At 46.1% G+C, this 27,013-nt stretch overlaps 1 protein-coding gene across 1 annotated transcript in view; it reads left to right on the top strand.

Moving 5' to 3' along the window:
- Positions 1-450: 450 nt before the first annotated feature.
- Positions 451-27,013, top strand: part of aga (aspartylglucosaminidase) — a 41,746-nt gene continuing 15,183 nt past the window's right edge. The window contains exons 1-7 of the mRNA XM_038803977.1: positions 451-679; positions 3,795-3,948; positions 7,462-7,574; positions 20,142-20,254; positions 20,392-20,509; positions 20,641-20,716; positions 22,228-22,335. Of these exons, the coding sequence (XP_038659905.1) occupies positions 538-679; positions 3,795-3,948; positions 7,462-7,574; positions 20,142-20,254; positions 20,392-20,509; positions 20,641-20,716; positions 22,228-22,335 (824 nt within the window). The 5' untranslated portion in view covers positions 451-537. The remainder of the gene's footprint in view (positions 680-3,794; positions 3,949-7,461; positions 7,575-20,141; positions 20,255-20,391; positions 20,510-20,640; positions 20,717-22,227; positions 22,336-27,013) is intronic.

A 27,013-nucleotide genomic window follows, 5' to 3' on the forward strand; every position in this document is an offset into this window, starting at 1 on the left:
ATTCTGCTAGCTTGTCTCAATCCTTTACCTCACAAGATTGGTATCACAGCAAATTTTGAAAGTACACCCCAAATTCCAATCAGCAAGTCTTTTATTTGTGTTTGCAAGAGTCTGAGCAATGAACCTTGGGGGCTAAATAATCTCTTTTTAAGACGTTGTTAGACCAATTAACTGGGAGGAGTTTGGAAAACTCTATTTATAGAATAACAATTTAATTAATTTGGAGAGCCAGAGGAGTATAATATTTGTAATAAAAGTCAAATCATTCTGGCAAAGAAGTATAAAATTTGGTATGAAAATGCCAATAACACATTTACCTTCACCTTCAAATGAGATAACGACAGTGGGAGGGATGGTGTGAGCGAGAATGAGGTGGGGAGGAGCAAATTGTAGTTAAATACTGGCTGATCAGCCAGTTTGATTTTTACAGAGAAGTACTGCTTCCTTCGCCGTCCGTTTGCAACTACAGTACGTGACTGGAATAGGAAGCGACCCTGAGGGGCTGAGCAGTGATTGAAAGCGCGGGCTTTGCTGTGAATGGGAGCCAGGCTTGGCGGTGCGATGGGATTCCCGGGCTCCGTTCTGCTGATCCTACTGCTCAGCGCCTGCTGCGTCCTGGCGGCCGCCCAGCTGCCCCTTGTCATCAATACCTGGCCTTACCATGACGCTGTGCAGCGAGGTGAGTGCAAGCAAACGTTGCAAACTAATCCCATTTCTGTGCATGTTTGCACTGGTACAGTCAGAGTTATTGCAAGCTTCTACATTATTTGCTCTTTAAAATGAACATTTTTGTCCAGTTATTTCAGGAGTTAACTTTTTTTTAAAAATTCCATTTAAGGGGCAATTTTGCCCGGCCAATCCACCTACCCTGCACATCTTTGGGTTGTGGGGGTGAGACCAACGGGAAGAATGTGCGACCTCCACACGGACAGTGACCCAGGGCCGGGATCGAACCCGTGTCCTTGGCGCCGTGAGGCTGCCGTGCTAACCTCGGGAGTTAAATTTTGACCATGGTTAAGAATTGCAGTGAGCATGGCACTAGACAAACACGAGGTTGGGGGTGAAGTGCCAACAGTTACATTAAACGTAAATATCATTTACTCCCTTTAAATCTGTTGCTGGTTGGTAGCATTGGGGGTGGGTGGGAGTTATTATGGCTGATTGATTATTCCCACACCTTACCCCCAGGGTGATCAACTCCCGGTGGCAAATTTTTAGGGTGACTCTGGCACTGGCGTGAACATGTCAGGGAATGGGGTGAGTGTCAGGTTCCCAGAGAGAAGATCGAAGAGGAGTGCGTCCCAGCGTCAAACGCCCCAGGACATGGGGCAACCGGCTCAAAGGTGGGAGTATCCCGTCAAATCAGGCACTGTTGATCGCCCTGCATGTACTTCTGTGAACTTGAACTCATCCACAACTCTGTTTCAATATCCTAATTCACACCAGGCCCCGTCCATCGCTCAGCTCTGTGGTCAATGACCACCATTGGCACCGGGACCAACGTTGCCTACGTTATAAAATTCTCATCCACGCATAACCTCGCCTGACGTATTTCTGTAACCTCCTCCATCTCTATAAACCAACGAAACAACTGGAATTTATATAGCACTTTTAAACTTAAAGTAAACACCTCTGTGTACTTCCCAAAAAATAATTGGGTACTCAAAATTTAAAAAATATTTAAATTTCATCCAAACTACATTACATTAGCCCAAGCTTTTTACGATGCTTTAATTGCACCTTTAGCTCCAAAACTGTCTTTCAAACCAGGATTTATTTAAAAAACATTACTAACCTAAACTTTTAAGCCTCACTGCACCAAATAGCTGTAATATAATATATGTGAAATTCCGACATTCATCACACACCAAGAGGTAATATATGTGTCTGTTTATTTATGATAATAGGGTGTGTCGTGTTACTTCCGATTAATTGATTTCCTTTTCTGCTCGTGTCCCAAAAGACCTAACTGATATATCTTTAGAATTCTGAAAGTTCAAATACCTTTTCGTAACTTCTTTGTGACTGCTGATGCCTGAAGCAAGTTACTTAAAACAAATAACTAAACGTACAAGAGATACACAAAAACATTAACTAATACAGCTTTATATGTTGATTTTATACGTATTGCAGATGATTGAAACATACAGCACAGGAACAGGCCCTTCAGCCCTCCAAGCCTGCTCTGACCATGCTACCCATGTAACCTAAAACTTTCTATACTTCCAGAGTCCATATCCCTCTATTTATGTATTTGTCATGATGCCCCTTAAACGTCACTATCGTACCTGCTTCCACCACCTCCTCTGGCAGCGACTTCCAGACATCCACTATCCTCTGTGTAAAAAAAAAAAACCCCTCCCTCGCACATCTCCTATAAACTTTGCCCCTCGCACCTTAAACCTATACTCCCTAGTAGTTGACTCTTCCACCCAGGAAAAAGCTTCTGACTATCCACTCTGTCCATGCCACTCATAAATTTGTCGACTTCTGTCAGGTCGCCCCTTAACCTCCATCGTTCCAGTGAGAAGTAACTGAGATTATCCAACCTCTCCTCATAGCTAATGCCCTCCAAACCAGAAAACATCCTGGTACTGTCTGTGCAGAGTCTTCACGTTCTCCCCGTGTCTGCGTGAGTTTCCTCCGGGTGCTCCAGTTTCCTTCCACAAGTCCCGAAAGATGTGCTTGTTAGGTGAATTGGACATTCTGAATTCTTCCTCAGTGTACCCGAACAGGCGCCAGAGTGTGATGACTAGGGGATTTTCACAGTAACTTCATTGCAGTGTTAATGTAAGCTTATTTGTGACTAATAAAGATTATTACAAATCTCTTCAATACCCTTTCTTCCATGTATGGTCTAACTTGAGGTTCTATATAGCTGCAGCATGACTTGCCAATTTTTTATACTCAATGCCCCGCTGATGAAGGCAAGCATGCTGTATACCTTCTTGTCTACCTTCTCCACCTATGTTGCCACTTTCAGTGGCCATGGCCCTGCACACCCAGATCCCTCTGCCTGTCAAGAAACTGCAGAGTGTGGTGAACTCAGCCCAACACACCTCACAAGCTTGCCACCCCTACATTGATTCTCTATACACCTCCCGCTGCCTCAGCAAGGCATACAGCATTATCAGAGACCCCCTCCAACGCAGGCATTGCTTTCTTCCAGACCCTTCCATCAGACAGAAGGTACAGAAGTCTGAAGACCTGTACATCCAGGCATAGGAACAGCTTCTTCTCCACAGCTATAAGACTCATCAACAACTCCCCCTCGGACTGATCTGGTCCCTGTAAGAACACTATTCCCGATGCCCTATGCTGCCCTTGCTCATGTATTTGCTTTGTTTGGCCCCATGTTCCGCACTGTAACCAATCCCTGTTTGTTGATGTACCATTTGTCAATGTTCTCTGTTGATTATTCTTTTTGTTCAATATGTACGTACTGTGTACATTCCCTCGGCCACAGAAAAATACTTTTCATTGTATTTTGGTACACATGAGAATAAATCAAATAAAATAAAATCAGAAATTGGGAAGAGAAATTGAGCTTAACTTTTGCAGCAGGAATAAAATTTATCTTTTAATTATGCATCTTCCCTGTGAAAGCTGCTTTTTGTAATTTTCTTTTTGATGTCATCTCAATTGAGAGATAAATGTAAAAAGCATTTATTATAAAGTTACTCACAGCACAGAAGGAGACCAGCCAGCTCTCCATCGAGTAATCCATTTAGTACAATTCCAGCTTCGTCTATCTCCATAGCCCTGAAAGTTTATTTTTGTTTTATCTAATTTAGCATGGGACACTCTTCAGTCTGGGGGTTCCGCATTGGATGCCGTGGAGAAAGGTTGCAGTCAGTGTGAGGTTGATCAATGCCGTGGCACTGTGGGGTATGGAGGAAACCCAGATGAACACGGAGAGACGACACTGGATGCTATGATTATGAACGGGTAATTAACTACTGCAGCACACTGGGAATTTGAACTACTTACAATGTTACTTTGTGAACCAATTGTGCAGTGAATTACACTTGTGATGGGAAGTGTACAATTACTGCTTTTTGTATGGAGGGAAGAGCTCCTCCTGAAATACCAGGTGCAGATACAGGCTGCCTATTGCAGATCTTAGTGCTGTATTCCATGGTCTTGGATTTATGGCCATAATCACACTTGCAGTCAACCACTTATAGAGCAGGTTGGCAAGGTGCCCATTGTAGGTTCAGTTGAGTGCTGTCCACTGCCATCGAGGGAGGCTGTAGCCTCTACAAGTGGACTCATCACTGACTCTACAATGCCTTCCCTCTCTAGATCTCAAAATTAGCTCTGACACTCTCCCTCTTGGATATGGTTTTGAACTAAATCTTACTTTAATTGAAACTTTCTATGAATGTTGCATGTTTCTTCACTTCATTCATGGGATGTGAGCATTTCTGGCAAGGTAACCTTTATTGCCATACCGGATTGCCCTTGATAGTTGTGAAGCAATGTAGCCCCTGTGGTGTAGATACACACACCACTGTCATGGAAGGAGTTCCAAGGTTTTTGACCCACAGACGATAAAGAAATAGTGATATATTTGCAAATCCCACATTGCGTATGACTTGGGAACTTGCAGGTGGCTATGCTCTCCTATCCTTCAGGTTGAAGAGGTCAAGGGTTTGCAAGATCCTGTCACCAAGGCAACTTAGCGAGTTTCTGCAGTGATTCTTGTATATAGTGCACATTGGAGCCCCAGTGCGCAGGGGATTAAGGTAATGAATGGGGTGCCTATCGTTGGGCTGCTTCGTCTTGGATGGTGCCAACCTCCTTGAGTGTTGTTGGAACTGCACTCATCCAGGCAAGTGGATAATATTGCACCACATTCCTGACTTGTGCCTGATGATGGGCAGGCTTTGGGACCGAGTCAAGAGACGTCTTGCTCACTTAAAATTCACAGTCTCTGACCTGCCCTGGTATCCACAGTATTTATGTGGCTGGACCAATTCAGTTTCTGGCTGTGTGATTTGTATGCTCAATTTCAAGTTGTGGCATGATTTTAAAATTATGGTTTTTGGATGGCTGGTGCGTGATGCGGAACAATACCAACAGTGTGGGTTCAATTCCTGTACCAGCTTAGCTTACCATGAAGGCCCCACCTTATCCCTCACCTGAGGTCTGATGACCCTCAGGTTAAACCACCACCAGTTATTCACTCTATCTCAAAGGGCAGAGCAGCCTATGGTTCTTTGGGACAATGGCAGCATTCATTTTTATGGTTTTTAAAAAAAATATTTTTATTCCCCTCCTTTTTCACATTTTCTCCCAAATTTATAAACAACAATCAGTAACGAATGCAATGCCAATCCCCACATCAATAACAACGATCCCATCCTCCTACCTAACCCCAAACATTAGCCCACATGTTAACATAAAAAAATGACAAAAAGGAATCAGGAATCACCCATAGTCATCATTAACACATACAGCCCCCCCCCCCTAAATGTTTGATGTTATCCAATTCTCGAAAGTGCATAATGAATAACGCCCATGAATTGTAGAACCCCTTGATCCTTCCCGCAGTTCAAATTTGACTTTCTCAGAGTCAAGAATTCCAACAGGTCTCCCCACCCCGCCAGGGCACAGGGTGGAGAGGTTGATCTCCACCCCAACAAGATCCGCCTTTGGGTGATCAACAAGGCGAAGGCTACAACATCTGCCTTGGCACCCGTTTCCAACCCTGGCTGGTCCGACACCCCGAATATGGCCTCCCACCCGGGGGCCCGGGTGCTGTTTCACATGCACCACTTTAGAGATTACCCTAAAAACCTCCTTCCAGCAATCCTCCAGCTTTGGACAGGACCAAAACATATGAACATGGTTTGCGCCCCTCCCCGCAACATTCACACTTATCTTCTACCTCCTCAAACAGCCGGCTCATCATCGCCCTTGTAAGCATGCTCTATTTACCACCTTCAGCTATATTACCCCCAAACTCACACAAGAGCTGGAAGGGTTTATCCTCCAGAGCACCTCGTACCAGAACCCCTTCTCCATACCCTCTCCCAACTCTTCCTCCCACTTTGCCTTGATCGCTTTCAGTGGTGCCTTCTCTTCCAAAATAGCCCTGTAAACCGCCGATACTACCCCCTTCTCCAGTCCCCCTGTCGTCAGAATCTCCTCCAGCAATGTGGAGGCTGGTTCTACTGGGAAGCTCCATCTCCTTTCTGGCATGCATTTAAATATGGAACCTGCATGTATCTAAATATTTCCCACTGCTCAAGCCCATACTTCGCTCCCAGCTCCTTCAATCCTGCAAAATGATCCCCAAGAAATGAATCTTTTTTAGTGTCTGAATTCCTTTCTCCTCCCATCTCCGAAAATTTCCATCCCACTTCCCTGGCTCAAATCTATGGTTTCCCCAAATCGGCATTTCCCTTGACCCTGCCCCCCAACCCAAAGTGCTGGCGGAACTGACTCCAAATTCTCATTGAAGCTATTACTACCGGACACAGAGTATCCCCCCAGGGCTGTCGGGAGCGGTGCTGTTGCTAGTGCCTTCAAACCCGACCCCCTACACAAACTTTCCTTCATTCTGACCTATTGGGAGTCAACCCCTCTGACCAACCTCCGTACCTTCTCCAAATTCGCCGCCAGTAATAATTCATCAGGTTCGGAAGACCCAAACCCCCTGCTTGCCTTCCTCTCTGTAGTAGCACCTTTCTAATTCTGGCAACTTCCTTCCCCATATGAACGAGTTAATTATCCCTTCAATCTCTCTAAAAAATGCCTTTGGCAGGAAAATCGGCAGATATTGGAAAATAAACAGGAATCGTGGCAACACATTCATTTTAACCGCCTGTACCCGACCCGCCAGTGACAGAGGGAGACCATACCACCTTGCCAGATCAGCTTTCACCCTCCCCACCAAACTAGAACTGTTGTACCTATGGAGCCCCCCTCAATCCCAAGCAACCTGCACCCCCAGGTATCTAAAGTTCATCCCCACCCTACGGAATGTCAGTCTCCCCACCCCCCGGCCGAGACACCACAGAATATTCACTCTTGTCGAGATTTAATTTGTACCCCGAGAAAGACCCAAACACCCGAAGCAGCTCCAATATTCCCCCTATTGACGCACTCGGTTCCGACGCGTATAATAACAAGTCATCGGCATATAACGACACCTTATGCTCTACCACCCCCCAAACAATCCCTTTCCATACCCCTGAACTTCTTAACACGATGTCCAATAGCTCAATCGCGAGTGCAAACAGCAGGGGGGACATAGGACATCCCTGCCTAGTCCCATGGCGGAGAGGAAAGTATTCCGAGCTGATGTTATTTCTGCCACATTTATGGTTTTAACATGAATTCAGCAGACATGAACATTAAAACCCGACTGGGAATATAGAGGAGTGAAAAGTTATTCACATTTTTAGTAGATGACATTGAGGTTTGTCAATGTTGCTTTTTTTAACTGTTCAGCAACACCATCGAGGTTGGAGGAGTTGGACAAATTCGAAGAATTAAAAGTGCGATCAGCGTTGCTCGAGCAGTGATGGAACACAGCAGTCACTCTCTGTTAGTGGGCGAGTCAGGTAATCATTCGTTTCTGTTGTTCTTTGATGGAGGGGAGAAAGCTTTAATTTTATTTGCTGGTCAGATTAGTAAGTTCGTGGATGACACCAAGGTTGGTGGAATGGCAGATAGTGTTGAGGATTGTCAGAGGATACAGCAGGACATGGATAGGTGGTGCTATGTCTTTTCGTCCGACGTCATTTCGTCCAATGACACTTCGTCCACGTCTTTTGGTCCAACGTCTTTTTGTCCGCCCGTCTTTTGGTCCAACGTCACTTCGTCCAATTATCCAATTACAAATTAACTCCGTATAAAACCATTCAATTGATGAAATGCAAGTACAATACAGCAAGTGAATTTAGTTGCTAAAATGCAAGTAATTGATAAAATGCAAGTAAAATGCAAGTTGAAAAATGCAGTTTAAAAATCTGAAATTGCAGTTAAAAAATCTAAAAGTTTACTAATAATTTTTTTGTCTAAGACTTTTTGTAACTTGACTTTTTGTAACTTGTACCACTCCACTCCACTCCACTATTTGATAGACGATGAAGAAATACCTGCTGAATTCATCGTTTACTTCGACTTGACTTACATAGGCATTGTGAGAGGACGTGGTGCCAGACGAAGGAGTGAAACACCTACACTCCCGACAGCTGTATGGAATGTTAATCAGCGTGTTCTACAAGATCTACCGAGAACAAATAATGCTGCTGAGGGGTTTCATTCTGCCATAAAGCGTTCGGCGGGTGGAGCTCATTTGAATATCTGGAGGTTAATCAAAACTCTGAAGGAAGAGGAAGGGTTCATAATAGGCAAAAAGGCTCAAATTCTTCGGGGAGATCAGTCGACTTCATGTACGCGATATAAGAAAATAACTGAACGCCTCAAAAGATTGGCCGTTGAATATGATTCTACAACAAAAATTGATTTCTTGAGGAATGTTGCTTACAATTTACATCAATTTTAAGTAATTTCGGGAATTTGAAGTAATTAGTAAACTTTTAGATTTTTTAACTGCATTTTTAGATTTTAAAACTGCATTTTTCAACTTGCATTTTACTTGCATTTTATCAATTACTTGCATTTTAGCAACTAAATTCACTTGCTGTATTGTACTTGCATTTTATCAATTAAATGGTTTTATACGGAGTTAATTTGTAATTGGATAATTGGACGAAGTGACGTTGGACCAAAAGACGGGCGGACAAAAAGACGTTGGACCAAAAGACGTGGACAAAGTGTCGTTGGACGAAGTGACGTCGGACGAAAAGACGCGACACGGGATAGGTTGGCGACTTGGGCAGAGAAATGGTAAATGAAGTTTAATCCAGACAAATGTGAGGTAGTGCATTTTGGTAGGTCTAACATAGAGGGGAAATATACCATAAATGGCAAAACAGATCACTGAAAGTGACAACACAAGTGGACAAGATAGTCAAGAAAGCATACGGAATGCTTGCCTTCATTGAACGGGGCATCGAGTATAAAAACTGGCATTTTGTGCTCCAGTTGTATAGAACCTTGGTGAGGCCGCACTTGGAATATTGCGCACAATTCTGGTCACCACACTACCAGAAGAATTTGGAGGCTTGGAGAGGGTGCAGAGGAGGTTTATCAGGATGTTGCCTGGTCTGGAGGGTGTTGGCTATGCAGAGAGACTGAATAGACTCGGACTATTTTCATTAGAACAACGAAGGTTGAAGGGCGACCTGATAGAGGTCTACAAGATTATGAGGGGCATGGACAGAGTGGATGGGCAGGGACTCTTTCCCAGGGTGGAGGGGTCTGTCACTAGGGTGGTAGGTTTGAGGTCCGTGGGGCAAAGTTTCGAGGAGATGTGCGAGGCAGGTATTTTACACAGAAGGTGGTGAGTGCCTTGAACGCGTTGCCAGGGGAGGTTGTAGAAGCCGATACATTAACGCCGTTCAAAAGGCATATCGAAAAATACATGGATAGGATGGGTATACAGGGATACGGCACTAGGAAGTGCTGAGGGTTTTGGCCAAGGGCGGTATCATGACCGGTACAGGCTTGGAGGGCCGAAGGGCCTGTTCATAGAATTTACAGAACATAGAATTTACAGTGCAGAAGGAGGCCATTCGGCCCATTGAGTCTGCACTGGCTCTTGGAAAGAGCACCCTACCCCCTACCCAAGGTCAAAACTTCCACCCTATCCCCATAACTCAGTAACCCACCCAACACTAAGGGAAATTTTGGACACTAAGGGCAATTTATCATCGCCAATCCACCTAACCCGCGCATCTTTGGACTGTGGGAGGAAACCGGAGCACCCGGAGGAAACCTGCGCACACACGGGGAGGATGTGCAGACTCCGCACAGACAGTGACCCAAGCCGGAATCGAACCTGGGACCCTGGCGCTGTGAAGCGATTGTGCTATCCACAATGCTACCGTGCTGCCCTATTGTTCTTTGTTCTTCTTTGGTTACTTTCATGACCTGAAGATGCTTCCAAAACACATCGCCAATGTGGGAAATGTGCACAGAAGGTCCATAAACAGAAATATGATAATAGCCAGATACTCGGATTATAGAATTGATTTGAGGGATCAATATTGGATAGGAAGAACTTCCCTTATCTCAAAAATAGCGCCTTTTATATCCTTTTGAGAGCAGACATTCCATCAGTATTTACCTCTCGTATTACGCTGGACTGTTGGCTTAGATTTAGAACAGTACAGCACAGAACAGGCCCTTCGGCCCTCGATGTTGTGCCGAGCAATGATCACCCTACTCAAACTCACGTATCCACCCTATACCCGTAACCTAACAACTCCCCCTTAACCTTACTTTTTAGGACACTACGGGTAATTTAGCATGGCCAATCCACCTAACCTGCACATCTTTGGGCTGTGGGAGGAAACTGGAGCACCCGGAGGAAACCCACGCACACACGGGGAGGACGTGCAGACTCCGCACAGACAGTGACCCAGCCTTGAACCCATAGTTGAACTTGCTGGTCACTGAGCCATGTCCTAACACTGAGACGCAATTAATAAAAGTTGATCTGTTTAAAATATGATAAATTCAAGACATAAAAATTACACATTATAAATATATTAATGGATGGATAGACTAGTCCAAAGTCAAAAAAGTAGCTGCAAGCTTTTATTGGAGTGGGTTTTAAAGGAATACAATTACTTGATTTTCAAGTTGTCAGGTAGTTTACCTCTCTGTATTTCCAAAGTTGGCCTGTGCACTCTTCAAATGGATATACACACATTGTTAATTTAAAACTAGTCTCCGTACTATCAACAAACAAATACCGTTGGAAGGCAGAATGACCTTTGCATTGGTTTAACGTCTTGGAAATTATTCTGGTCATCATTAAAATTGTGAACCATAAACAAATTATGATCAATCATATCATTGTGCCACAGTATGTATAAAACATATCATTAAAATGGGAGAAGAGTAAACTAGGCTTTTCCAAATGTTACGCAAGATGTTAGTAATTAAATTAGAAGCAGATCTTTAACCAATTCAGTCAGATAAATGGGTAGTTGACACATGCTTTAATGAATCCATGGAAACGCTGTTGTGTCTTCGATAATGCCAAAGAAATACAATATAATGCTGGGTGGGGTGCACTTAATTTTTTTTTCCTTCACTGTAAATTGCTATCAAATCTGTTGAAGGTTTTACTGCACACTTTTTTCACACAACTTGGGAATCATAGAATCATAGAATTTACAGTGCAGAAGGAGGCCATTCAGCCCATCGAGTCTGCACCGGCTCTTGGAAAGAGCACCCTACCTAAACCCATACCTCCACCATATAACCCAGTAACCCCACATAACCATTTTGGACACTAAGGGCAATTTAACATGGCCAATCCACCTAACCAGCACATCTTTGGACGGTGGAGGAAACCGGAGCACCTGGAGGAAACCCACGCAGACACGGGGAGAAATTACAGACTCTGCACAGATAGTGATCCAAGCCGGGAATCGAACCTGGTACCTTGGAGCTGTGAAGCAACTGTGCTAACCAATGTGCTACGGTGCCGCCTAAGTTGGCTGCCAACTTTTTTCCATTTGCTTTCTTCAATCACTTCAACTCTAATGCAACAAAACCAGCCATTCAGTTTGAATTACAAAACAGGGCTGACATTTTTTAAAGCATCTAGTGAGCAGTGCCAGCATGTCGTGCTTCATTTAAAAGTAGAACATTTTCCTGTAACTAACATGACTTGCAAATTGTATGAACACATACACATTTCTAATCAAATTCTTTGTCAAAACCCAACCCAAGCCCATGGGTTCTCCGTGGCCTCACCTGAGAATGATCTCCCCAGATGAGGGAGCGGAGCTACACCCTTAACTTAGAGTAGTGTATTTTATCGATGAATAAATATTGTGTTTTTCTAATCCATCATCGCTTCCTTGTGGTCACTCACCTTGTACTTTACACTGGCGATGAGGATGGGATTGGCCGGACAGACCATGTGGGACTTTGCGGGATCTTTCCAAGCAGCAATGTTTTTACTCATCGAAGATGCCCACTCGAAGTGGATGGATGTCCATCGCACGTCCACGATGACGTCATGAGCCACAATTGAGAAGCTCCGGCAAACTTTGAGTACCAACGGACTTCCTGAGAGTTTGGTGTCAGACTACAGCAGAGCCTTCATGAGTGCGGAATTCGGGGATTTCCTAAAAATGAACGGCGTCCGCCACGTAAGGACTGCACCTTACCACCCGTCCTCCAACGGATTGGCCAAACTGGCAGTACAGACTTTAAGTTAGAGATGCAGAAACAGACCTCTGGTTCTCCGGATACCCGTCTGGCCCGATTATTATTCTACTACCGCACCGCACCATACATCACTCTCGGAGTAGCACTTTCTGAGCTGCGAATGGGCCATCGGCTGTGCACGCTGTTGAGCCTTGTTCTGCCCGACATTGGAGAAAAGTTCACGAATGGCAGGAGCACTCTAACAGAAGGTTACCCAGGCCAGTCAGGGAATTTTCCGTGGGTGACATGGTCTACGTCTGAACTTCACTGACGGCGCATCATGGATCCTGGGGATAGTGGTGAAGCTATCAGGACCGGTCTTGCACTCGTGAACAAGGAAAGGATTCAAATAGGCAGGTGGATCACTTCTGCGGCCGCACCCAGCTGGTCCTCAAATGCCGCCCAGAGCACCCATGACCAGTGGTATCTCTGCCTCCAGCACAGCCGCTATTAACAGTTTGTGAGGAAGATACACCCCATAACCTGGAAATGCGGGAGGCTGAGTCATCGAACGCCGAGTCTGACATGGAGCCTCCGTTAACAGAAATCACAACAGATCTGGTGGCGCCAGCCGGTCCCAGCATGGTAGAACCACTCAGACGTGCGGCCTGAAAATGTCGCTCCCCAGTCCATTACAACCTTCCGGATGCCTGAGAGACTACGCAGAGCAAAGAGGGCGAAGAAATTTCCCCCTCCAGGGAATAGAGATGAACAACGTGTCAGACATTGGGGGGGGGGGGGGGGGGGAGGCTAGGTGATGGGTGTTATAACCGACCCATGGCCATGGGGTCTGCACCATTAGGTTCCCCTTGACCTCACCTGAGTATGATCTCCTCAGATGGGAGGGCAGAGCTGCACCCTTAACCTAGAGGACCTTGGGACATAAATACCCCGGCCTGAGTGTGTGCCAGGCGCAGAAGGGCTTGAGGGAGGAGGAGTGTGTTTTGTAGATGAATAAATATTGTGTTTTTCTAATCTATCGTCGCTTCCTTGTGGTCACTTGCCTGGGACTTTGCAATCTTATTAATTTAAAAAAATAAATTTAGAGTGCCCAATTATTTTTTTTTCCAATTACGCGGTAATTTAGCGTGGCCAATCCACCTACCCTGCACATCTTTGGATTGTGGGGGTGAGACCCACGCAGACACAGGGAGAATGTGCAAACTCCACTCGGACAGTGGGCCGGGATCGAACCTGGGACCTCAGTGCCATGAGGCAGCAGTGCTAACCACTGCATCACCCTGCTGCCTTTAACATTCTTACTACTGATGAGTTATTTGTTTTGCTGTTCTGATCTAGTACCGAGAACTAAATGCCTGCTTTTCTGCAATTTAAGTACCGGCATTGAGGTTGTCACCTGAGAAAGTCTGGCACTGAGTTTACACTCACTAATGCTAAATGGGAAACTAAGAATTACACCTTAGAATAAACTGTTACGTCCACTATTTTAGTCATTCACATTTCCAGTTTATTGATCATTACTATTGAATCAGATGTCCTGTTCCTTTCAGGGTAATTTTCAGTATTCAAAATACTTTACACTGTTGCCGATAATTTCATTTGAGCCTGGGAAGTGGGATGAGTAATTGTAATCACCCCACACATGGTCCCATTGAGGCAGGCAGCACCCAAACCCATGTTCTGACTGGATGCATGCCAGAAAGGGGGTCAGCAACGTGAATGGCTAACACGGCTACAATGAGCCTGCACTTTTTAAAAGCATCTTCCCCCTTGTAAAGGGAAGCTGCTCTCATTGCACAAAAGTTGCTGTGAATTGTCTGTGGATGATTTGAGCAAAGCAAAAACAGAAAGTGAGGCAGCAAGCAAGAGAGGTAGCTCCCAGCATTTCTGATGCGGAGGTGGAGGCATTAGTACAGGAGGTGCACTGGAGTCATCAGTCACGTAGTCAATGAACAGTCTTTGTCATCCAGTGACCAGCCTATGGTTTGTCATGGTGGTTCAAATATAGATGGCACAGCAAACTGAACGAAGGCATCATTATTATTTGAATGGGTATAAATTGAGAGAGGTGGATACTCAGCGAGACCTAGGTGTCCTCGTGCATCAGTCGCTGAAAGTAAGCGTGCAGGTACAGCAGGCAGTAAAGAAGGTAAATGGTATGTTGGCCTTCATAGCGAGAGGATTTGAGTATAGGAATAGAAATGTTTTACTGCAACTGTATAGGGCATTGATAAGGCCTGGAGTATTGTGTGCAGCTTTGGTGTCCTTATCTGAGGAAGGATGTTCTTTCTATGGAGGAAGTGCAGCGAAGGTTTACCAGGCTGATTCCTGGGACGACGAGAGTCTCATATGAGGAGAGACTAAGTCGGTTAGGATTATATTCATTGGAGTTCAGAAGAGGGAGCGGGGATCTCAAAGAAACTTACAAAATTCTAACAGGATTAGACAGGGTAGATTCAGAAAGAATGTTCCCGATGGTGGGGGAGTCCAGAACTAGGGGTCATAGTTTGAGGTTAAGGGGTAAACCTTTTAGAATTGAGGTGAGGAGAAGTTTCTGCACCCAGAGAATCAGTGTCTCTTTAACCTAAAAAAGGTTTGCTTGCTATCACATGATCTCCCTTCACAAACTAGCCAGTAGCATGATCATAATAAATTCTTCCAGGTCTATTGTTTAAGGCTGCCCATGTCATGCATTTACTGTTCCAGTGTTTTACTCCATTATGTCATTGTGGGAGAGAATAGGCTGCAGCCAGGAGCAAAGATGGCACTGCTCAATTCATCACAGCTGTAATTTAGGCAGCTTGGTATATCTTACTGGTCTTAGTATTTTTTCATTACTTTTGACTACCCATCTCTGTAACTGAATTAGTTCATTCAGTTTACAAATTCTTGGAAGCAGCCGTACCAGCCTCCCAAAACAGGCGCTGGAATGTTGCGACTAGGGGCTTTTCACAGTAACTTCATTTGAAGCCTACTTGTGACAATAAGCGATTTTCATTTCATTTCAAGCATTTAAATAGTTGGTAAGGAACTGCTCTTTATCTGAGGAGCTTATTTCCATTTACACACAGCTACCTCCAGGAAGGGTAAAGCCCTTGAAAGTTAGATAGCATGATAAGGCCTTTCTGCAGGATAGCTAATATTAGAAGGGAATATGTTAATGGCACAATGTGATGGTAATAGGATGCAACCTGTGTTGTGTTCTGCGATGTAGTCGTTGTAATGATGCACACAGAACATATAGTTGTTCAACTATAACGATGACTTATTAATAAACACATGGAAAAGATAAATAAGTAACTACTATACAGACAATTGCGTCTACATGTATTCATAGATTTAGAACCATAGAATTTACAGTGCAGAAGGAGACCATTCAGCCCATCAATTCTGCACTAGCCCTTGGAAAGAGCACCCCACTTAAGCCATTCACCCTATCTACGTAACCCTACCCAACCTTTTGTTTGGACACTAAGGGCAATTTATCATGGTCAACCCACCTAACCTGCACATCTTTGGACTGTGGGAGGAAACCGGAGCAAACCCATGTAGACGCGGGGAGAAGGTGCAGACTCTGCACAGATGGTGACCTAAGCCGGAATCGAACCTGGGACCCTGGAGCTCTGAAGCAACTGAGCTAACCACTGTGCTACCGTGCTGCCCACTGAGAATTTGGTGAATTCTCCTGGAGTACACTTAAGTGCGACTAACTACTGGTACGTCTTACTGCCAACTGCTGGGTGTGTTGAGTCACGTGATGGATCTCTATCACAACCAACCGGTCAGAGGTCGCATTACTACCTAAATACAGAACTGCGCTCAGGCATATCACCACAACCTGAATATGCTGGGATTTTTTTTTTAACAAACAATTTTATTGAGGTAGCTTTTCGGCATTGTGAACAATTACAGACATCAGCAAAAAAGGCAAAAATGTGCAAACATCCATGTACATTCAATACTTCAATCGTAACATACTGCACAAGCCCGCTCCTCTCCCATCGGCACTGCCCACCAATTTATCCCTCCTACTCTACTCTACTCTAACCTCGCTCACTCTCCCGCAAAGAAGTCAATGAATGGTTGCCACATTCGGGAGAACCCCTGTACAGATCCCCTCAAGGCAAACTTAATTTTTTCCATCCCCAGAAAACTCGACATGTCCGAAAGCCACAACTCAGTCTTCGGGGGCTTTGAGTCCCTCCATGCCAATAATATTCGTCACCGGGCTATCAGGGAAGCAAAGGCCAAAACATCGGCCTCTTTCTCCCCCTGGACTCCCGGGTCTTCCGAAACCCCAAAAATTGCCTCCCCCGGACCCATCGCCACCCTTGTTTTTAGTACCCGGGACATGATCCCTGCAAATCCCTCCCAGTACCCCCTAAGCATCGGGCATGTCCAAAACATGTGTACGTGGTTCGCTGGTCCTCTTGCGCACCTAGCGCATTTGTCATCTACCCCAAAGAATTTGCTCATCCGGGCCACCATCATGTGGGCCCGGTGAACGACCTTAAATTGAATCAGGCCAAGCCTGGCACATGTTGCGGTCAAATTCACCCTTCTCAGGGCTTCTGCCCACAGCCCATCCTCCATTTCCCCGCCTAGCTCCTTCTCCCATTTGAGTTTTAGTTCCTCCGTCTGGGGACCCTTTCCCCTTCATAAATATGAGAGACTCTTACCCCCCCCCCAACGAGACTATTCTGTCTTGGATCCCCATTGGCGGGAGGTGTGGGAAGGATGGGCCCTGTCTACGGACAAAGTCCCGCAACTGTAGGTACCTGAAATCGTTTCCCCTTACCAACCCAAATTTCTCCTCCAAGCTCCTCAAACTCGCAAAGCTCCCTTCCAGGAACATATCGCCCACCCTTCCCACCCCAGCCCGCCGACTTGCTCGAAACCCCCCATCCATACTCCCGGGGGCAAACCGATGGTTGTCGCAGATTGGCGCCCAGACAGACGCCCCACCTCCCCTACATGCCCCCTCCACTAGCCCCATATCCGCAGGGTCGCCATCACTACCGGGCTGGTGGAGTACCTGGCCGGCGGCAGCGGTAGGGGAGCCGTGACCAGGGCTGCCAAGCTGGAGCCCCTGCACGAAGCCGCCTCCACCCGCTCCCAGATATACCCCGTACCCACCATCCACTTCCTTATCATAGCAATATTAACCGCCCAGTAATAGTTAATCAGACTCGGCAATGCCAGCCCTCCCTCGCTGCGGCTCCTCTCAAGCATTGCCTTCTTCACCCGCGGGGATTTTCCCGCCCAGATGAAGCTCATGATCATCTTGATAACCCTTTTGAAGAAGGACTGTGGGATAAGGATCGGGAGGCACTGAAAAATGAACAGGAATCTAGGGAGGATCGTCATCTTTGCAGTCTGCACCCTCCCTGCCAGCGACAGCGGGAGTGCATCCCATCTCCAAAACTCTCCCTTCATTTGTTCCACCACCCTGGCCAAATTTAACTTGTGCAACCTGCCCCAGTCTCGCGCCACCTGTATCCCCAAGTACCGGAAACTTTCCTCAACCAGCCTAAATGGCAGCTCCTTCAGTCTATTCTCCTGGCCCCTTGCCTGCACCACAAACATCTCACTCTTGGCCATATTTAATTTGTACCCTGAGAACTGGCCGAACTTCCTCAATGTTTCCAGTATACTTCCCATCCCGGCCAATGGGTCTGACACGTACAGGAGCAGGTCGTCTGCATAAAGAGAGACCCTGTGTTCCACCCCGCCCCTAACCATCCCCTTCCATCCCTTTGCGGCTCTCAGCGCAATCGCCAGTGGCTCTATGGCCAGCGCAAACAGCAGCAGGGAGAGTGGGCAGCCCTGTCTGGTCCCGCGGTATAGTCTAAAATATTCTGACACTTCTCTGTTTGTCCTGACGCTGGCCTTTGGGGCCTGATATAATAGCCTGATCCAATTCACCAGTCCCTCCCCGAACCCAAACCGTCCGAGCACTTCCCATAGATAGCTCCACTCTACCCGGTCGAAGGCCTTCTCGGCATCCATCGCCACCCCTACCTCCACCTCCTTGCCTGTCGGGGGCATCATTATCACATTAAGTAATCTTCTCAAGTTGGCCGACAGCTGCGAACCCAGTTTGGTCGTCCCCTGCCTCGCCTGCACTCTATGCTCCCTCCAGCCCCGGCGGTCGCGGAAAGGCTTCAGCCCCCATCACCTGCATCAACAGGTCTGCCACAAACGCTGCAGCATCAACTCCCTCAGCCCCCTCTGGGAGGCCAATGTTCCTCAGATTATTCCTGCGGGCTCTATTCTCCAACTCCTCCACTCTGTCCAGCAGTCTTCTTTGCCTCTCCTTTAGCCCGTCGATTTCTAACACCGCAATCGTCTGCGCATCCGCCTGCTCCTCCACCGCCTCTCCCAGCTCCAGGGGGGGGGAGGGGGGGGAGGGAGGGAGGGGGGAGGGAGGGAGGGGGGAGGGAGGGGGGAGGGAGGGAGGGGGGGAGGGAGGGGGGAGGGGGGAGGGGGGGGGAGGGAGGGGGGGAGGGGGAGGGAGGGGGGGGGGAGGGGGAGGGGGGAGGGAGGGGGGAGGGGGGGAGGGGGAGGGAGGGGGAGGGGAGGGGGAGGGGGAGGGGAGGGAGGAGGGGGGGAGGGAGGAGGGGGGGGAGGGAGGAGGGGGGGGGGAGGGAGGAGGGGGGGGGAGGGAGGAGGGGGGGGGGAGGGAGGAGGGGGGGGAGGGAGGAGGGGGGGGGAGGGAGGAGGGGGGGGGAGGGAGGAGGGGGGGGAGGGAGGAGGGGGGGGGAGGGAGGAGGGGGGGGGGAGGGAGGAGGGGGGGGAGGGAGGAGGGGGGGAGGGAGGAGGGGGGGGGGGGGGGAGGGGGGGGAATAGTGATTCTATCGTCGGTGTGGCCCTCTTCACCGCCGGGTTTGTTGTCCAAAGTGATTTGGGTTTAACGGCCTGATCCTCGCTCACCTGATTAACTAGATTATGTCTGAATGTCTTTGGAGCAACTCCAGTGATGGCAATTCACATTCAGTTAGGCTTCTTAGCTCAGTGGGCTAAACAGCTGGTTTGTGATGCAGAACAAGGCCAGCAGCGTGGGTTCAATTCCTGTACCAGCTTACCCGAACAGGTGGCGACTAGGGGCTTTTCACAGTAACTTCATACTTGTGACAATAAAATATTATTATTATTATCCTGGGTAGGCTATCTCGAGACAGCCATCTCCATCCTTGTAACCATAGCTTTGTAAAGTGTCAAGTGTAGGTGTTCAGCCATTTTGTGACTCACTTCAGTCTTCTTTCAAACTTATTCTATGGCCTCAGCCCACTCAATAAATAAAGGAATTTTTGACATCTTCCTAAGGTATGCTGCTCATGTGCTTCCGCATCTGACCAGTGTGGGGCAGCAGGGTAGCATGGTGGTTAGCATAAATGCTTCACAGCTCCAGGGTCCCAGGTTCGATTCCCGGCTGGGTCACTGTCTGTGTGGAGTCTGCACGTCTTCCCCCTGTGTGCGTGGGTTTCCTCCGGGTGCTCTGGTTTCCTCCCACAGTCCAAAGATGTGCGGGTTAGGTGGATTGGCCATGCTAAATTGCCCGTAGTGTCCTAATAAATGTAAGGTTAAGGGGGGGGGGGGGGTTGTTGGGTTACGGATATAGGGTGGATACGTGGGTTTGAGTAGGGTGATCATGGCTCGGCACAACATGAAGGGCCGAAGGGCCTGTTCTGTGCTGTACTGTTCTATGTTCTATGGTTGTAGCATAACTTCTGCACTTTAACATTTGTGTCTGTTAAGGTAGTGAATTAGAAGATTCATTACAACAGGAATGTGTTGTGTATATTTAACTATTAATACTCCTGCATCCAGACAGCTAAACCTTTCACATAAATACAATATTTTTCCAACAGCATCAATTTTTGCTCAGAATATGGGATTCTTAAGTGAAGACTTAACGACAAATAAATCTCTGTCCATGCACGCAGAATGGCTGAGCAAGAAGTGCCAGCCCAATTTCTGGAAGGTGAGTGTCGCCACTGGAAAGGACACATGTTACTAAATATTTTAGATGCTTTTTAAGATGGGATGCCAGCCGTGAAATGAGAATTTTACATTACTGTCAGCTAATACTGTGGGGCGAAAAATGTTTGGATTTCACAGAATGTCTTCCCAGATGCTGCAACGTCCTGTGGGCCGTACCAGCCAGTGAAGGGGATACAGTCAAAAAACCATGGGATGCCAGCGGAGCTGATTAATGTTCACAGCCACGACACCATTGGTAAGTTCTTGCTTTGGTAAATGTAGATGTGGTGTGTACATATGGAAAGCTGGCACGCAAACTCTTCATGCTGCTCCTGAAGAGTTGAGGACTCGTTTACGATTTCATGTGATTGTTGGTTTTGAATTTAGGCATGATTGTGATTGATGAGAGTGGGAGTATAGCTGCTGGGACATCTACTAATGGCCTGACGCACAAAATCCCAGGGTATGTATTCTTGTATTTTGAGCTTGTAGTGAAAAATCTCTCTCCGTCTCTTGCGCAATAGATTTTTATGTAGATATCATTTGGGCCGAAAGGCATCTACTTTCCCTCTAGTTCTCTCATCTATCTAAGACAATATCTCTGATACTCTTAATGTTAGCAATTTTGAGTGAACCTCTTTCTCAATCTTTAGGGATGCCTATTGTAAGCAACTTTTTTAAAAATTAGTTCACGGGATGTGAGCATTGCTTTGGCTCAGCCAGCAGTTTTGTTGCTGAACCCTAATTGCCCTTGAGAAGGTGATGGTGAGCTTCCTTCTTGAACCGCTGCAGTCTGTGGTGTAGGTAAACCACAGTGCCGTTCAGATGGGAGTTTCAGGATTTTGCCCCAGTGACAATGAAGGAATGACAATATATTTCTATGTCAGGTTGGTGTGTGGCTTGGAAGGGAACCTCCAGGCAGTAGTGTTCCCATGTGTCTGCTGCCCTTGTCCTTCTAGGTGGTAACAGTCGTGGGTTTGGAAGGCACGGTCGAAGGAGCCTTGGTAAGTTGCTACAGCGCATCTTGGAGATGGTGCACACTGCTGGCCCACTATACATCAGTGGTGAACAGAGTGGATGTTGGAGCTGGTGGATGGGGTACCAGCTTCTTGAGGTTTGTTGGAGCTGCACTCATTCAGGCAAGTGGAGAGCATCACATCACACTCCTGACTTGTGCCTTGTAGATGGTAGACCGGCCTTGGGGAGTCAGAGGATGACTTACTCCGCTCTTGTATTTATAAGGATGATCCCGCTCAGTTACTGGTCAATGATAGTGGGAGATGTCATGATGGTAATCCCATTTAATGTCAAGGGGCGATGGTTTGATTATTTGTTGCTGGAGATGGTCATTGCCTGGCAGTTGTGGCATGAATGTTACTTGCTACTTGGCCATAAAAACAGAAACTGCTGGAAATGCTCAGCAAGTCAGAGTGTCTGTGGAGAGGGAAACAAAGTTTAAAATATTGATGCCCTTTCATCTGAGGTTCTGGAGCATGGGTTGCCATTTGGTGCTTTAAATAAAAGGAGGAATCAGCCAAGCCCCTTCCCTGGCTGCTGCTGTAAATGGCCATTGGGCTGCAGAGGATGATAGTAGGTACTGACTCCGCATTCCCCTGACTGCAGAATAAAGGAGCACCCATGACAAAAGATTCAATAAATATGGTGGGACATTGCAAGAGAACATGAAAATAATTTTAAAAAATATTTAGAAACAGACATTAGTGCCAATTAAAAAGTTAGGAGTCTAAAATTGCTAAAGACGAACCCTTGTGTCAACTTGGTATATCCCCTTGTAGTCTAGCAAATATTGGAGAATCTTTTGAGGGGGCGAGAGTTGCTACAAACCTGCTAAGTGCTTTATGCTTTGATGTTGCTGATGATAAAGCTGCCATATTTTCTGAGTGAATCTGAACCCTAGAGTCAATCCAGATGTATACTTGTTCAAACTGGACATTTTGTTTGTATTTCTCCCAGCCGCGTGGGAGATTCACCGATTGCTGGAGCAGGTGCTTATGCTGATAGCACAGTTGGGGCTGCAGCTGCTACTGGAGTTGGAGATATTATGATGCGGTTTCTTCCAAGGTATGCTGTTCCTGTCAGTTTTGCTTCTCATAGATCATAGATGATAGAATTTACAGTGCAGAAGGAGGCCATTCGGCCCATCGAGTCTGCACTGGCCCTTGGAAAGAGAACCCCACTTCAGCCCACACCCATAACCCAGTAGCCCCACCTAACCTTTTTGGACACTAAGGGCAATTTAGCATGGCCAATCCACCTAACCCGCACATCTTTGGACTGGGAGGGGAACCCGGCGCACGCGGAGCAAACCCACGCAGACACTGGGAGAACGTGCAGACTCCACACAATCACTAACCCAAGCTGGGAATCGAACTGTTTCTAAAGCTTTTGACCAATAGTGAGGTGATTGAAGCTCCAACGCCTAGAGCAGTGTTTGTCAAACCTTTTTGCCCGGGATCCATTTTTACCAACCGGCCATCTGTCACAACCCACGCTGGCTGACCTACACGACATGCGCCACCCGCACTTCGTGATCCACCATTTTCACATATCTTTATGTGACAGGTGAGCCAACTTGGTCCTCATGATCTCACTTGCTTTGTTATTCAATGTTACATTTCTGATAATGACTTCAGCGAGCACAAGTGAACTTTGAATCCTGATTTGCATTGGCACAGTTAATAACCCGTACCTCAAGTAATCCCCTTTATGCTGCTTTGTTCCTGTTTTCAGCTTCTTCTTCATGGGTTGTTCATCTGAGGCCCTGGAGTTCACAGCAGCACTACTGGTAGCTGCAAAATGGAGGAATCTCTCGTGCGCGGCCACTAAACGTGACATCAGCGTGCGGGACGTGTGACCTGCTCTCTGCCGCTGCTCCAGGCAGGAAGACTTTAAAAAATGTCTGCTCCTGGGTCAGCGCGCTGATGTCAGGAGGAGGCGTTCTGTCCGCCGGGCTCCAGGCTTGCGCACTGCTGAGTGGGCACGCATGTGTGGAAAGACCTGCATTTTTAAAAGCCAGTCGCGTAATTGAGCACTTCTTTCTTCAATCTGGAATGCCGCGACGCATGGCCCTGCGACCCTCCCGACACCCGTCCCCCCACCCATCCGCGGATCGCGACCCTGGATTTGAAAATGACTGGCTTGGAGAAATAATAAGTAATCAAATGCTTAAAAATGCATCTTGTAAGGGCGGCATGTGGCGCAGTGGTTAGCACTGGAACTGCGGCGCTGAGGACTTTGGTTCGAATCCCGGCCCTGGGTCACTGTCCGTGTGGAGTTTGCACATTCTCCCCATGTCTGCGTCAGTTTCACTCCCACAACCCAAAGATGTGCAGGGTAGGTGGATTTGCCACGCTAAATTGCCCCTTAATTGGAAAAAAAAATAATTGGGTACTCTAAATCTATAAAAGAAAAATACATCTTGTATATGCAACATAAATGTCTCTAGTAGCAGTCTTTCGCAAGTGTCACATTTTCTGCGTTACGATCATCATCAAGAAGGAAATGTGGTTGAGTAACAGGTATTCGAAAAGATAGGATTATGGTGCACTATGGAGGGCTAGGAAGTCTGTCTGCACCTGAGTGTCCACACAAGATTTAGAATTTTAGTCATGCTCCCAGAGGATGCCTACTATATTGGTATGCGCAACATCCAGTCTGTTTTGGGAAACAAGGTAGCACAAGTGGCTAACACTGTGGCTTCACAGCGCCAGGGTCCCAGGTTCAATTCCCCGCTGGGTCACTGTCTGTGCGGAGTCTGCACGGTGTCTGCGTGGGTTTTCTCCGGTTTCCTCCCACAGCCCAAAGACGTGCAGGCTAGGTGGATTGGCCATGCTAAATTGCCCTTAGTGACCAAAAAGGTTATGAGGGGTTATTGGGTTACGGGGATAGGGTGGAAGTGAGGGCTTAAGTGGGTTGGTGCAGACTCGATGGGCTGAATGGCCTCCAGCACTGTATGTTCTATGAAAGAAGGAATGATTGTAGCCTAGCATCAAGTTGAAAGCCTTCCCTCATATTAGCCTCCATTTTACTACTTTCAGAGAAATTTGTCCTGTGTTTGACTGTAGATCATTGCAGCTATCCGACAGTGTTCATTCTGATATTTTCTTGAAACTAATTGTATATTTGATATGACAGCTTAGGACATCAATAATGTATTTCTTAACTCTTGCATGTAATGAGCACAGATGCTACTTTGAAATAAATATTAACTGCGCTATACTGTCATATGCTGTAAATTGGCCACCATCCAATCACTTGTCATACAAAGTCTCCCCGCTGTGGTTTCCCTTTTCTTTGTTCCTGCAGTTTTTGATATGTTCTCACCCACCATTCGATCTTTCCCTATTCATTTCCCTGCATAAGGGCACCTGTTCTGTCTGCTAATCTGTTTCTTCTGATGTGGCTGTGCTTTCTCTGCCAATGGCTCACTTTCTAAACTTAACTGAGCTCTAAATGAGTTCAAGATGAGATATTTGTTTTATTCCTAAACTCTGCTGAGTGAGTTGATCTAAGTTGGGGGAGGAACAGAGAGGTCAACAGTTCTCTTCAGAGCCTTTTGTATTAAAGCGGTGAAAACTAACCGCTACATTTGACTGCTTTGTTACATCTCCCCCATGTCCTGCAATAGGACAGTGAACAATCCGGGGAGGATAATGATAAAAATTTCATGTTCCGTTCAAGTGTAACCATCAGCCAAGATCTGTAACATTTTGAAAGTTTGCCCATAGTTCTTTTACGAATCAATATTCTTGGCTGCATTACTTTCTTTACTTTTCATTGGAACGCCCACATCGCTAGCATCTCTAAAGCTGCTTCCAAAGAGCTGTTTCCTTTTTGTGTTTCTGTTTCTGACTGTTCCTTCCCCCACCTCCCCCATCCACTCTTGGAGTTGATTCTTGATTCGCTCTTTTGCACGTAACATGAGTTGGGAAATTGTGGGCTTGCAGACCCTGACATGTTTGTCTCATAATTTTTAAGTGGATGGAAAGTCGGTAACTGGTAACCTACAATTTTCTGACTGGCACACCCAACTGCTTGTCGCCTGGATTGTAAAAATCTACCTTATTTCTACAATAGTTTATTCAAAACTGTGCAGAATAGGCACAAGAAACTTCAGTTATGAGAATGGAGTGGAATGGTTGGCACTGTTCTTCTTGGAGAGGAGATTCGATAGAGATGTTACAACTGGACGCGAAGATCCCAGAATGGAACACTGGCTCAAAAGACCACGACATTTAAAAAATGTTTTGTAAAATATGGAGGAACCGAGTTACAGGAAAAAAACATCTATTGAACATGAAAAGTTGAATTATTATACAATGCTTCTTTACTCTCCTACCCCCACCCTCCCTCCGCCCCTCATTTTAACAAATACACACAGATTTAAAGATTAACATGAATTACAAAGTATATCTTAAATTACAATGGTCTCACTAACACAAAAAGTTCCTTTTAAGCATGCAAGATTATTCTGGTCAAATAAACACTCCACACTAAACCCAAGTCACTGTGGATATTTCCAAACTCCAAAGATGTGCAGGTTAGTTAGATTGGCCATGCTAAATTTCTCCTTCGTATTCAAATGTGTGCTGGTTGGGTGGGGTTACAGAGATAGGGCAGGGATGGGTCGAGGTAGGGTGCTCTTCATGTGCAGACCCGATGGGCCAAATGGCCTACTTCTGCCCTGTAGAGATTCTATGGAAACTCACTCGCAAAAACATGGTTTAAAATCTTCTCATAATAATGCTTTCCATAGTTGTTTGCATTCTGAAATCCAGACCAGGTTTTCCAAATGATACTTTTAAGCAAAGCTTCCACTCTCCTTTTAACAACGAATCCAGTCCCAGATTTTACACCAATCCCTTTTAGGTTTCCTTTGTCTTAACTGCTTTAACACAAACTCCGAGATCCAGCCATCAATTTCAATAGTTGTCTCAATCCCTATTTCACAGGCTGTCATAAAATTTAAGAAACTTGAAAATCACTTTGATATCTTTCTGGCATCTTAGCCTCAGCTCCTCCTGTCTTTACTGAATAATGATCTGTTCTTGTAGCTTTAACCTCAGACTTCTTGGAAACATCACTTCATTCCTCTAGTTTCCTTAACTGGCTGCTCTTCAGATCTCTGCACTTGTTTTCTTAACCATTACTCCATGGTATGGCTTTTATTCTAGCGAAGCTGAGAGATGTTCTCTCTCTATCCTTCTGAACCAACTGCTTCCAGCAGAGCTGCGAGAGCTGCCTTCTCTCTCAATACCTATCTTCAACTGCAATCAAATAAGCTAAACTAAAACCTAAAGCTCCTCTACATTATAAGGCCCCAGTTCCTAAAGAATATCTACATGCCTACGCCTTTTATTCTTCATGCCATAGCACTCTCTAAGCACAATAGAAACACAGATGGAACTTAACAAACACTGCCACGTTCAAACACCCTTGTCCAGCATTAATCTAACTATAGGTTTTACCCTTCCAGGCACAGAAACATTAAATTTAAACCATGTGAAACTATCCCTTATTTCTAATGTTGACCAATACAAATATAAATCCCTTAACTACCATTTTCCTAAATATTAAATATCATGAGGGGACAGGACAGATTAGTTAGGGGGAAACTGTTCCTGCTCAGAAAAAGATCAAGAGGGCATAGATTTAAGGTGATTGCAAATGCAGCAAATGTGATGTGAGAAAAGAAATTTGACTGGTTTGGGTCTGAAATGCTATAGTGTTGATTCTGCGA

This window comes from Scyliorhinus canicula, chromosome 8, assembly GCF_902713615.1.
Source record: "Scyliorhinus canicula chromosome 8, sScyCan1.1, whole genome shotgun sequence".
NCBI lineage: Eukaryota > Metazoa > Chordata > Chondrichthyes > Carcharhiniformes > Scyliorhinidae > Scyliorhinus > Scyliorhinus canicula.